The sequence below is a fragment of the Doryrhamphus excisus genome, linkage group LG9 (genome assembly GCF_037039965.1).
Source record: "Doryrhamphus excisus strain RoL-2023G ecotype Guam linkage group LG9, RoL_Dexc_Guam_v1.1, whole genome shotgun sequence".
NCBI classification, from domain to species: domain Eukaryota; kingdom Metazoa; phylum Chordata; class Actinopteri; order Syngnathiformes; family Syngnathidae; genus Doryrhamphus; species Doryrhamphus excisus.
The window spans coordinates 10249144-10261403 of NC_136365.1; the positions used below are offsets into that span (position 1 = coordinate 10249144).

Below are 12260 nucleotides of genomic sequence, written 5' to 3' on the forward strand. Positions count from 1 at the left end.
CAACCTGCATAAAGTAAGGGATGGCCACAACGACCTTCTGACAAAGAACACATTGGTGAGTTAGCCATTTGTAGTTTGTCACAAATCTCAAGGCACCATGCAGTCCAGCAGATGCAACAAATCCTTAAAATGCATGCATGGAAAAAGAATGTCTCCGTAGTCCACCACAGGAAGAAAAGTAGCAGATCTGCGATAAGGACTTGGGCTCTTTCTTTGACCTAGTAAATACCATCAGTTTGGTTTTATCTGCATTTAAAGTAAGACGCAGCTGCACTTGTAAGCTAGTTAAAGCACTTTGAAGCTTTTCAAAAGCCTGTTCTAATGTCGGTGCACAGGAGTACATCATTGTGTCATCTGCATTAGCATTTTCTATACCTTTACCAATATTATTCATATAAATCGTAAATAGGAAAGGTCCAAGACTTGAGCCTTGTGGTACCCCCTTGCAAATGCTTGTCAATTGTACTACCCTCAAATTGAGTACACTGTGTTCTATCTGACAGGTCATTACTGAACCATTTAAAAACAATTTTCAGGTTATAAAGTATTCTCCTTTGGCTGCTGACTTAAGCAGTAACTTATTATGTCATTTGTAGTTTTTGGACATGTCAGGTCATTGTTGTAGATGTTGTGTTATTCTTTCTCTTGGCTATTATTAATTTGCTAATTACTTGTTAATAGCTGCATACTCTTAAAAGAGTGGCTCTGCACTCTGGAACATACTTAGCTCCAATACATTTTTCAGCTAGCTAGCAGATACCCAACAGGGGATTTTTCCAACATAATAAGGATCCCAAACACAACTCCAAGATGACACAGTCCCCTCCTGAAAGAGTTGAAGGTGACAAAGTGACCAAGTATGTCTCCAGACTTGAATGTAATTGAGCAGTTGTGCGGCATCCTCTAGCGGAAGAAAGGTGGAGAAAGGTGTCATCATGGAGGAGTTCCAGTAAATTCCATTCCCAAGATGATGAAGGTAGTGTGAGATAACAATAGGGTTTCCACTAAATATTGGAATTTTGAATAATTTCCCTGTATGGTGTGCTCACTTGTGTTGGCAGGTATTCAAGCAATAATAGTAAACGTATGAATACTCTATAGTATATCCAAGTAATTCCTGTAGTTATTGTCCCTTGGGGAAACAGAATGACATGTGAGGGGTGTATCTATATCTTTTTCAGCTTCCTGGAGGCAGTATCTGGCACACAGTTTAATTACAGGTGAGTGCAATCCACCCATTAGCCACGTGTGAGTGCACGTGAGAAGATGGATTGATTCTGTGCGTGCTCTTCTTCATTTGAGAGCAAATGTGTGATTCCGAGCTCCTCTGTGGAATCAGTGGCCAGGACAAAGATTTATGGATTCGATTTTCTCCTTCTAGCGTCCTTGTTCCATCCTAATCTCCCCATCCTCCCTCTCAAGGGTGTTGTGTCATTACCGAGGTCTCCTAATGACAATGTAATTTTGGGGTCTGTTTGCTGCACACTTTCCATCCGATTGCAGAATTTCCAGGGGGAAATGTGGCCTGTGTGGAATTGTCACATTGCGGCTACCCCAAAAGACATTTGATCCAATCTATACTTTTAAATATTGACACAGTAAATGTGTTTACCTCTGGTTCCATTGGAGGATACTTTCGCCCTTTGCTCTTCCCCAAGCACTTTGTCTTTCCTCCCTCAAGGAGCTGACACCAGAAGCCCTTCTGAGGGTCAAACCTGAACAGACAAAAGAGAGCCAGGATGATTTCAAATGAGAGATTAATTATATGTCGTTGTTTACATTAACTGGCCCATTTACCGGGGCAATTTAATGAGAGCGAAGACAAGAGCTGCAACAACTATAATATATATCATGTACATTTAAATATGTTTCTTATTGGTCAATGGCATAGGACATCATACTAATAATTTATAGATATAACTTGACAGAATAATTATTACAACATGTAGTAGAAACTCAAATACACAATACAAAGTATATGCAATAATTAATACACTAATCTCTTGCCAAATTTAGAGGCTTCACTCTACCATGTTTTACAAACGAATACAAACAGATAAATCATACTGTTTTGTGGTTGAATGTGGCCTATTATTGGTCAAAAATATGCATTAGTCATGATCTGTGTGTGGTAGCCCTGCTGCCGCCTGCTGCTCTTTCTTTGCAGCGCATCCTGACTAGCAGCAGGCGGACCACTCCTGCACACCTGAGTTCAATCAGCCATCCTACTACTTAAGCCCTGCTCACAGCTGCACTCGTTGCCAGATTGTCCCTCAAGCTTCCACAGTTTCCTTGCTTTCTGGTTTTCAGTGTTTTTTGTTCTGTTGTTTTCATTTTTGCCTGCTGACTTTTTGTTACACATCCTGTTGCCTGTATGCCTTTTGCTGCAGTGTTTTCAGTTTTTGTGTCGACCATTGTGCATAGAGCCTTTGTCGCCACCTTTGTTTTGTACTTTTTCCTATGTGGACACTCTTTGTTAAATAAATATTTTTGTTCACGTCCTGCCTCTGCATCTTGGGTTCCGGCCCAGTTCACTAGTTCCTGACATTTGTTTCATTTTACATACTTTTTGTTTAAATCAAGCATAAATAAACTAGTTACAAACATAAGGTATTTAGAAGGCGCATAATGGGAACTCAACCTGAAGCTGAACGTATGATGCCAAACGGGCCGGCTGTGAAAAGTCCGCCAGAAAAAGCCCAAGACAGTTCCACTAATCGTTCATCTCTGTGGTTGTGTGCATGCCTGTCCATGGAGGCATTGGTGCGGCATGCTGCGCCAATGCCAGGTCTCACCGCCAGAGATCTCACCGGATCTGTGGGTGCGGGCAAAGCTAGGGCTGACTCCCCAAGAACCGCCCCCGAAGCATCCCCCCAAAGAGACCAGCAAGGGGCCATGGAGGAGCAATCCCGACCAGCAACAGGGCGCCAGCAGGTCGGAGGAGAGCCACACCCCTGAGACCGGCGGGAGACCATACCCCGCTAGGGCAGAAGGTCATCGAGGGCCACACACCAGCCGGCACAAGGGCGCTCCCGCAAACCGGAAGGGAGCCTGCCCACGGCCGGAGGCGTGGCCCCCCCCAAACCCCCAGGAAGCGGAACCCGGCCAACTCCAGGTAACTCCAGGCCCAACCACCGACACAGGACCGCCCCGGCCAGGACAGAAGGCCCGACTACCCCATGGAGGACCAGGCGGCAGAGATGGGACACCCAGCGCACCACCCACGTACCGGAGAACCATCCCCGACGAGCCCCAAGACAGAGCAAGCCATGGGCTGCAGGACCAGCCACAGGCCCCACCCAGCCCATCATGGCAACCAGTCTGGCCCGCCAACCCCCCCAAAGATGGCCTCCGGCCACCCCACAAAGGGGACCCCACCAGAGATTACGTCAGCTACGGCACCCCCAGACCACCAAGAGCCACGGACAAACCATGCGCCCCGAGACAGCTTCCACAACCTCCAGAACAGCAGGGACCACGCCCCGGCAACATCCATCACATTGGCAGCCCAGGGAGCAGCCCAGGGAGCAACACCACAGAGACCGCAGGAGAACCGGGACCCGCATGAGGCAGAGCACAACCACGGCCCCAAGGCACATGAGCCAAAAGTGCCAGGGAGGGACAGAGACACACACACACCACATGGCAGAGCCCACGAGAAAAGCGACACCCCAACGGCCACAGAAAGTGAATGCCCCCCCCCCGAGTAGGACACCCAGGAGGCGGGAAGACCACCACAAGACCGGAAACAGAGGGGGCCAGCCAGACACCTGCAAATAGCAGGGGCCGCCTGCGAGCCACCGGCCAGACTCACCCTCAAACCCCTGGCCAAGGCTCCCCCACGCCTTCCATAGACAAAAATAAAAATAATGAATAAAAAATAAATTAAAATAAATAAATTAATTGATAATAATAATAATATATTGATAATCATAGTATGTATAATCATGTATGTATAATAATAAAACTAATATTAATACTTAATATATAATACTAAATTACATACAATAATTATTTTTAATAATTTAGATTATTGAATGATTTGAAATATGATAATAATAAATAAATACATACATACATACATACATACATACATACATACATACATACATACATACATACATACATACATACACACACACATATACAAATATACAAATATACCTCTCCAAAGGGAGAAGGCTCCACAAGGGCAGCGGGGTACAACCACCTGTGCCCCCACTAAGGGCAGGGCCAAAGCCTCCTATGCCCACAACCCATGGTCCCACACAGTCGCCAAGCCAGAGCACCCAGGGCAAACACCGGTTCACCCCCAGAGGCGAGGGAGGCCGCGGAGGAACCAGTGCCACCGGGCGCACGCCGGCCCCCTCGGCAGCAGCAGATGGCCACCACCCGCCGGATGCGGCACCCCGTCTACCCACCACCCCGTGTACCCACCACCCCGAGGGACGGCCCGCACTGCTCCCGGGACGACCACCATCAACCCACCCACGCTCCATCCCCAGATCTGGACAGCCCCCCACAAACCCCACCAGAACCCCCAGGGGGTCAGCCAAGCAAGAAGGGACAGAGATACCCGGCAACCAAACACCAGGGCAACCCGGCGACCAAGACCATGCCCCAAGCCAGAGGAATGAGACCGCCAGGGGCATGTGTTTCCACTCCTACACGTGGTGGCAATTTATTTATTCATGTATACTGCTGCACTTTGCTTTTGCATTATGTTGTGCCGGGGTAAAAATATTCGTATTAGTTTTGTCGACAGATATTCGGTCAATGTGGATGTGAGTGAAAGACGGTTATCTGTATGCATCATTTGGCGTCCTCATTGAGTGTATTTTTTTTTCCTGTGACAAGATGGGCGGAAGAAAAGATTAAATAAAAAGGCTTTGTTGTATGAGGAGCTGTCAGGCCGCTGCCATGTCAAAAGAACAAGACAAAAAAAAGATTTTTTTGTGACTGACTTTGCTTCCCCCCCTCACATACACACATTTTGTTGACACTCCTGTCAAGACGCATCTCTTTGCACATTATTTTGTATGCGTGTCAGTCTGCCATCTATGACAGAGGCGCTCTCTGTCCTCATGTACAAACGTTGAGACGCTCCCGTCTAGAGAGGAGAGGGCTTGTAGGCAGGATACATTCTAATGAGACGTTCTTAACTAATAAACTGTTTCCCACTCTTTGCAAAAATGAATTCTAATGAATGACAACAATCTATTAAAAATCAGAGAGAGAAAAAAATGGCTACATATTTGTGCAAACGTGAATTTTTTCATCTCAGTGGCAAATTTGCATTGCTCCCAGGCAATGTGAGCTGGACTGACCTCATATTTATTCACACAGCTTGAGACAAACACATGCGGGTTGTGCAAGCTAGACGAGTTGCTATGGAGACACACTTGTGAAGAAACACTTGCAAGAAACATATGTGTTAATTACTGATTTCTTACTGAAGTTATTAGTCTCATATAATGCCACACCAGTGCTAATATACTGACAAAAAATACAAACACAAGTCTTAACCTTAATGGATGTTAAGCCAGGTCTTATTGGCTCAAGGCCATGTGTGAACTGTGGGTCCCGTTATGATTAATTCTCTGCTCATCACCAGTAGATGTCACAATTTACACAAATTTGGAATTAGAATTGGAAAAGATGATTAAAAAAATCTATTTTAACACACATAAGGTCAAGGTACTTGAAGAGTACCTCACTCTACCAAGTGAGGAATTTGTTTTCCTCAAAGCTTTGACAAATAGTCCCACGGACAAACTCTTTTCCAGGAGAGTGGAAAGGGAGGCCTAACCCCGTTTTCTTCCATTGTCTGTTCCAGGTGGAGAGATGCGGTATTTTATGTTCCTTGTTATGTGAGGGACTTACGTGAGGGCCTGCGAGTAGTTAAAATGAGGAGTGACTCCCAGAAACTTCTGAACTTCATCCATGACAGCAGCAGGGTCTGCTCTCAGCTGGTGACCATCTATGATCATCATCTATATTCACAAATAGGTTAGCATGTTGCAATTGTACAGCAGGTAGTCATTATATAATAAGACACCACACCTGATTGGCGGGGTAATACGTGAGCCACCTTTCGAGGTGTGTGGCATACAGGCCAGGGGTCAAACAGCGGTTCTGCAGGGAACGCAGCTCGGCCGGAGCACCTGCTCTGGCGCTGATGACATCAAAGAAGGTAAAACGAAGGGCGGCATGGTCCTCGTGAGCTCTTTGATGCTAGAGAGTGAAACAAATATTTGATAGCGCACTTGTATTGGCTGTAGATTGTGCCAATGTGTTGTGTGTGTTTGTATGCACCTGGTACCAGCTGTAGGCTCTATCAGAGGGGTTGATGAGCAAGGTGATGATCTTGGCCTTGGGCAGCAGGGCTGCGGCGCGCCGCGGGGACTCCTCTGAGGGGAAGTAGTTGGCGCTTTTCTCAAACAGGAAGTCCGTGCTCACATTGGAAGGTACGGGGAAGAACTCCATGTACCTACAGTGAGGTATGCACACTTTTGTAACACTTATTTGGGACATCATGGTAATATTTGAATAGACAATGTTCTGTTGTGCCCAAAACTGTATCGGCTCTGCTCTGTGTAATTAATTGTATACATTAGGTTCATAATTGTCTGTCCACTGTCATTCACAAGTATATTGCACAACACAGTAGCAACAGAACCAATGTTGTAATACTGCTAAAACTGATTAATACCACCAATGAGTTAATTGTAAACAACAGTATACCAAATATAGCATGCATTAGTTTTACACCAACAGCTGAATAGTGTAACATTTTAAAGCACATGTAGAGCTAGATACAACTGCTGGATGCTACTTAAAAAGTGTGCACAAACAATTCCATATAGAGAATGCAATGCGTTGTACGTGTCCTTTCATTTGATGTCTTCGGTCTCCCTCATGTGCTAACATACGATGTTCTTTCATGATGTGTTCAAACAGAGTTGTTTGTGTAAAAGTCCTTCACATACTGATCACCTGATTCAAATAGCATTGGGTGTCTAGGCATGTGAGTCTGCCCTTCAACATCTCTATCCCTCACAGGAGGACCAAATCAACCCTCCCCTTACATATGTTCCTATAGGCACTCCGCAACTCTGCTAGCTTACATTTAAAAGCTTGAAAGGATCGTTTTGAAAATCGTTTTACAAATGACAAATTGAAATCGTTTTACAAATGCTTAATGTGTCAATCAAGTGTAAAGACAAAGAAGCCTTTGTTTGTAAAAATCTCTTCTCCTTTGATTGTGGCTGAAAACATTCCAAAGTAGCTGAGTGTTTGTCCTCACCAGTCGATCCCTTTGTGGTAGTTATTGGTATTGAAGAACTGCACCTCCTCGTAAGTCTTGGGACTGGGGAAGTTGCTGGAGATAGATGGATGCATGAGGAGGAAGAGATAAAGTGCTGTGGTCCCTGGAAGAAGGGGCATAATTCATAAGGGGCTCATTAATTCAGCTTGGCTGAGAGTCGTGTGTGCATGTGTGGCCACGCTTCATATGTGTTACATCCCACTCAGTCATACCTGATGATTTGTCTTCCCTCAACCAGTCATTCTAATGGCATCACACAGTGCAGTATGTGTCTCTCATGATCACAGGCGTGCCCATCACATTATTCAAAAATGTCTGACACTACCCGGTTGGACCCTTCATTTTAACCACAGCACGTACTCCCAATTTGTTCAGTCTCTCATTGAGCCTCAACCTTGCTGACATACAAGGGATTCCATTCAATAAAGGTGAATGAATGGAAGCTGCTGGAAGGCCACTGTTGCTATAGTGACCCATTATGTCATAATATCAACACCTGTTTATTAGTGCCTTTACCTCCACACTTCTCCTGCTAAACAATAATAGTAACATTATTTTTGATAATGTGACACTGTTATAACCACAATAAGATATGTTGTTAAATGAGTTCATCTTATTCCTGTCAGGCATGATTTTTACATTTACGAGCCCATATCTTTTTGTCTTATTTAAAGAAAACAAAGCTAGAAAAGGCTGTTTGCACACTACCTTGTTTCAAAGCACAGAAGCATGTTGGTAGAAGCGCATTGATGTGTCTATTGTCTCCCTTTGAAAGGCTCCAAAGACGATATGAAGATAGATGGTGTTGGAAAATGTTTGTTTTATACTACTGTCCATAGCAAATAGGACACCACTGGACTCGGTGATGGCAATGCTGTCAAATATGACTGGAATGTTACTTATAGGAGCACAGGGTAAGGCCAGGACAAACAAATCTAATGGCGGCTTTTGCAAAGAATCGCATAATTTTATAAAGAGCGTACCTGTTTTCTGTGGCCCAACCACCAAGAACTTGGGCAACCTGTCACAAGTCTTCTCTTTAGACCAGATATCTTTATGTCGTTTGTCATCACAGGGGTTCTAAAGGAGAACAGACACAGAATGGATGCTTGATGCAGTACTGTTTAATGGAAAAATATGACAGGGCCTTCAAAAACAGGGGTGTTGGCACCTGTCACATACACACTATTGGCAATGGGGCTGTTTTTTTTAGCCAATCAGCCTGCTGATTCAACTTTCAGGGCCAGCTTGCAAGCCCACAGTTCTGATTGGTTGATCAGAGCAAAGACGCATGCCTCTAGTCCTGATAGGTTAATTAGAGCAAAACTGTTCAACAAGATAAGTTACACCCACAAAGACTGCCTGAGGAAGAGCAAATTGTCATCTCTGGTGAGTAGACGTATTATTAGAGTTTTTATATTTTTAGCAGGTTAATAGATACATATTTGTTTTGATTGTGAACTGATTCAGATGATGTAGTGTAGATGCTTGGAGTTGCCTGAATCAAGCTGTTCTATTTATGCTTGTCCCATTTGGCTGAGGGCCAACTTTAAAAGCACCTGTGTACTGTTAGAGTTGACTACAATTAGACAATAGGCATACTGTAGAATTAAACAACGGAAGCACTGTTACCTGGCAACTGCTGTTGCTTGCACACGTAGAAAACACCCAACCACAACTTTGATTGCCTCAAACTGGAACCAGTTAGCAGCACTTGCTAGTTTGGCGCCTTCCTGCTTGATGAGCGGAGGTCCTGTGCTGTACTTTGTGACATCTTCCGGACACCAAATTTTTAAATACTGGTCCATAAAAGTGTGTCTCACTGATCTGTTCTCAAGATAAACAAACTCGTACATTACAGCTCATCCGGGACCCAATGAGATCTTGGGTTCTCAGTTTCTCTTTCAGCCAGTGACTGCTTCTCCAAATTTCTAAAAGTAAGCAGAAAATCTGTTTTGTCTAATTTCATTTGCTCTGCGGAAGCGATGTTACATATTGTTGATGTTATACTAATCTAATATATGTCTGGAAAATGGCGAAAGATTAATAACTATAGAACAACTACCGGGTATGTTGGTATAAGGAGAATTTATAATGGGACCAACTACTGGAGGATATTTGTGTGTGTTGAGACAAAGGTGTAAGGTTTAAAGGCAGCTGAAAGCGACCCACCTTATGTGAGCAGGGTGGTTTAAAAGGGGCCGATGTTCTAGTCTGGCATTATCAAACACTTCCATAATGAGACTCAAGAGATTCCACTGTGACTTATTCGTGTTGGGAACCATATCCAAATTTTCTTGTGTGTATTTACTGTGTCGTGTGAGAGTACAGTGTTTGTGTGGAGTGATGTGGACAGCCAAAGCATGGGTGAGGGGCACTTAATGGTGCTAAAAAAAAACACTGTCTGCAAAGTAGCCGGTCACACCCCACTCAATAAGGGTTGGTGTCTGTGGTATGCTCCTTACGTGACCATCACTTGGGCAGAGAGCCGGACCATACATCTCTACTGGCCAGCTTGTGTGAATGATGACAGATAAAAGGAGGAATGGCAGAGGGCTTCCTTCCGACTGGGACTATTAAATTCCGGTTCTAGTTAGGGAGACAAAAACTATTGGTTTGTTGGCTGGTGCAGCACCATCACTTGTTGTAATGAAGCACTACCGATGGTCACTAACCACAACAATTGACACCAAACGATTGGTGATTGTGGAATGAAAGGTTCACATAATTTTATTTACATTCAAACACCTGCGAGACAATGTTTGGAGTGATAGGGTACGTTAACAAGGGGATTTTTAGAATTGTGCCAAAATATAATAATAAATAATAAAGTGTCAATCAAGGACACCAAAAGGGAAACTCAGGCGTTGCCAGAGGGAATAATACTGCTAAAGTGGCAGCATGTTATGTAAATAATGTACAGATGACCAGATGACGACCGTAGTGATGCAAATAATTTCGCTGACATGCAAAGTAAAGCAGGAACAGCGACCCGAGCAAATGCACGGATCACACAATGGCATCAACCGGTGGACGTGTTGTTGCATCATCAAAGTTGTTGTTACTGTGTGAGGAAGGGCATGTTAGGGACACCTGTCAGGGAGGTGATTGACAGACATGATAGAGAAGCAGCAGGGGCATCACTACTTGTCAAATGTTTATAAATATGTGGATACATGCAAGAGTTGTTCATCATTTAACCCCAAAACAACTCTGAAAATGGAAATTGGAGCATTTCCAACACCCTCAGTCCCCCGGAAAAATGTTGTTATACTTCACCGACATGGGCTCACAACCGTGAGTAAAGCTCTGTTGCCGGGAGGCACCTTCTTCAAATGGGTGGAGTCCATACCCACAAAAACAGACAGTTAAAGAGGTCATAGACTAGTTCATTCGTGACCTAATACCAAGATATGGCCTCCCCACTGACATTGGCATCCACTTCACTTCTAGGTGAGGTGGAAAGATTATTTTGGTATTCCCAAAGGAATATTTGAGAGATCAAACAGAACCATCAAAACACAACTGGCTAAAAAATGTGACTCAACGGAAATGACTTGGGTGCAAGTTTTGTTTGCCGTCTGGTGAAGCCCAAAAGAGCAGTCCTCACAGGACAAAAATGCCCTGCACATTTACCAAGCCGGCGGGTTATGGTGCTCCCATTGAGGAAAAATTTCCTTCTTCCTACTTCTTTCCTACTTCAAGTGCCTTGAATTTTCCCAAGTGCTTCCTGCTTCCCCCTTGCGTGTCTTTTTTTTTTTACTTTTTGGTGTCAGTATTGGATTTTGTCATATGCTCATTGATGTAGATCATTGGACTAGGGACATTTTTATGTTGTGCACTGCCCTGTACAAACCTATGCACTGAAGTACGGCCCATATGATAACAATAATGTGTATTAAAAAAGGCCTTTTATACACATTAGCTATCTGCAAGATGACAATGGAAATCAGTTGACTATCAAACTTAAAAAAAAAGGTTTGGGTTGCATGTTTTTCACTTATTTCTGACTTAGGTCAATGCGCTATACAAAACATTCACAATAACTTTCGGGTGTTTAGGGTTGGGGGATGACAAGCACATGCCTGTAAGATTTTAGCATGATTGGTGGAAAAACTTCAAAGCAACTAATTAAGTCATTGACCATTTGTCAATTGTTAAAATTTGATGGGGAGCCCCGGTGGAAAAATATTGTTACAGTTGAGGACATACCTGCCATAGTGGGTTCCTCTGTTCTGGGAACAACTGGAAGTACTTGTGGGCGAGGTGAGGAGGAGGAAGTGTATGTAGCCTCAGGTTTGTCCACGACCGAAGAAAAGAGGCCAAGTGCACGAATGTGTAGAGACCGAGGCGATCATTGCCGTAGTTGGACAGGTGGGTCATGAATATACTAATCTGTGGAGGGAGAGAATGATAAAAGGGAGAGATGCTGCTTTAACAAAACCGTACAAGTCCAAATTGAATTTCCAAACTTCTCATGTTTGTTTGGGATTAAGGTAAGCACCGGAAATCCAATTGTTGTCCCTGTGACTGTATAGTGGAAAGCAAACAGATTATTTGAAACTCGAAGCAGCTGTCTACTGGGAATCAATGTGTGTGTGTGTTTGTGTGTATCTCTTTTGCAAGTGCTCATTTAGTTACGTAACACTGTGGAGTGAATGTATCTTCAAGGGGAAAACACATGGGAATTGGAATAGTCACTCTTTGTGGCAGATGAAGTCGAGGAAGAGACGCAAGTACCCCTCACGGCCACTGGGTGATGATGAGCAAGACGTCGCATCACATGGGACGGGCCTGTTCATATGGATGATCAAAGAGACAGGACACACACATTCTCACACACGCACACACACTTTTCTTTTGTGATTGGAGGACCTGGGGAGTGTCTGGAAGAAATGGTAACATTAGCCATTAAGATATGAATTATTTGTTG

The 12260-nt window shown here is 44.1% G+C and overlaps 1 protein-coding gene across 2 annotated transcripts in view; it reads right to left on the minus strand.

The window, feature by feature from the left end:
* The window catches only part of ndst3 (N-deacetylase/N-sulfotransferase (heparan glucosaminyl) 3), a 44647-nt gene that overhangs the window by 2345 nt on the left and 30042 nt on the right, over positions 1-12260 (minus strand). For both annotated transcript variants that reach the window (XM_058074522.2, XM_058074523.2), the window contains exons 7-13: positions 11540-11722; positions 8311-8407; positions 7307-7430; positions 6316-6490; positions 6064-6234; positions 5884-5993; positions 1613-1715 (exon numbers count right to left, since the gene is read on the minus strand). In XM_058074522.2, the coding sequence (XP_057930505.2) occupies positions 1613-1715; positions 5884-5993; positions 6064-6234; positions 6316-6490; positions 7307-7430; positions 8311-8407; positions 11540-11722 (963 nt within the window). The remainder of the gene's footprint in view (positions 1-1612; positions 1716-5883; positions 5994-6063; positions 6235-6315; positions 6491-7306; positions 7431-8310; positions 8408-11539; positions 11723-12260) is intronic.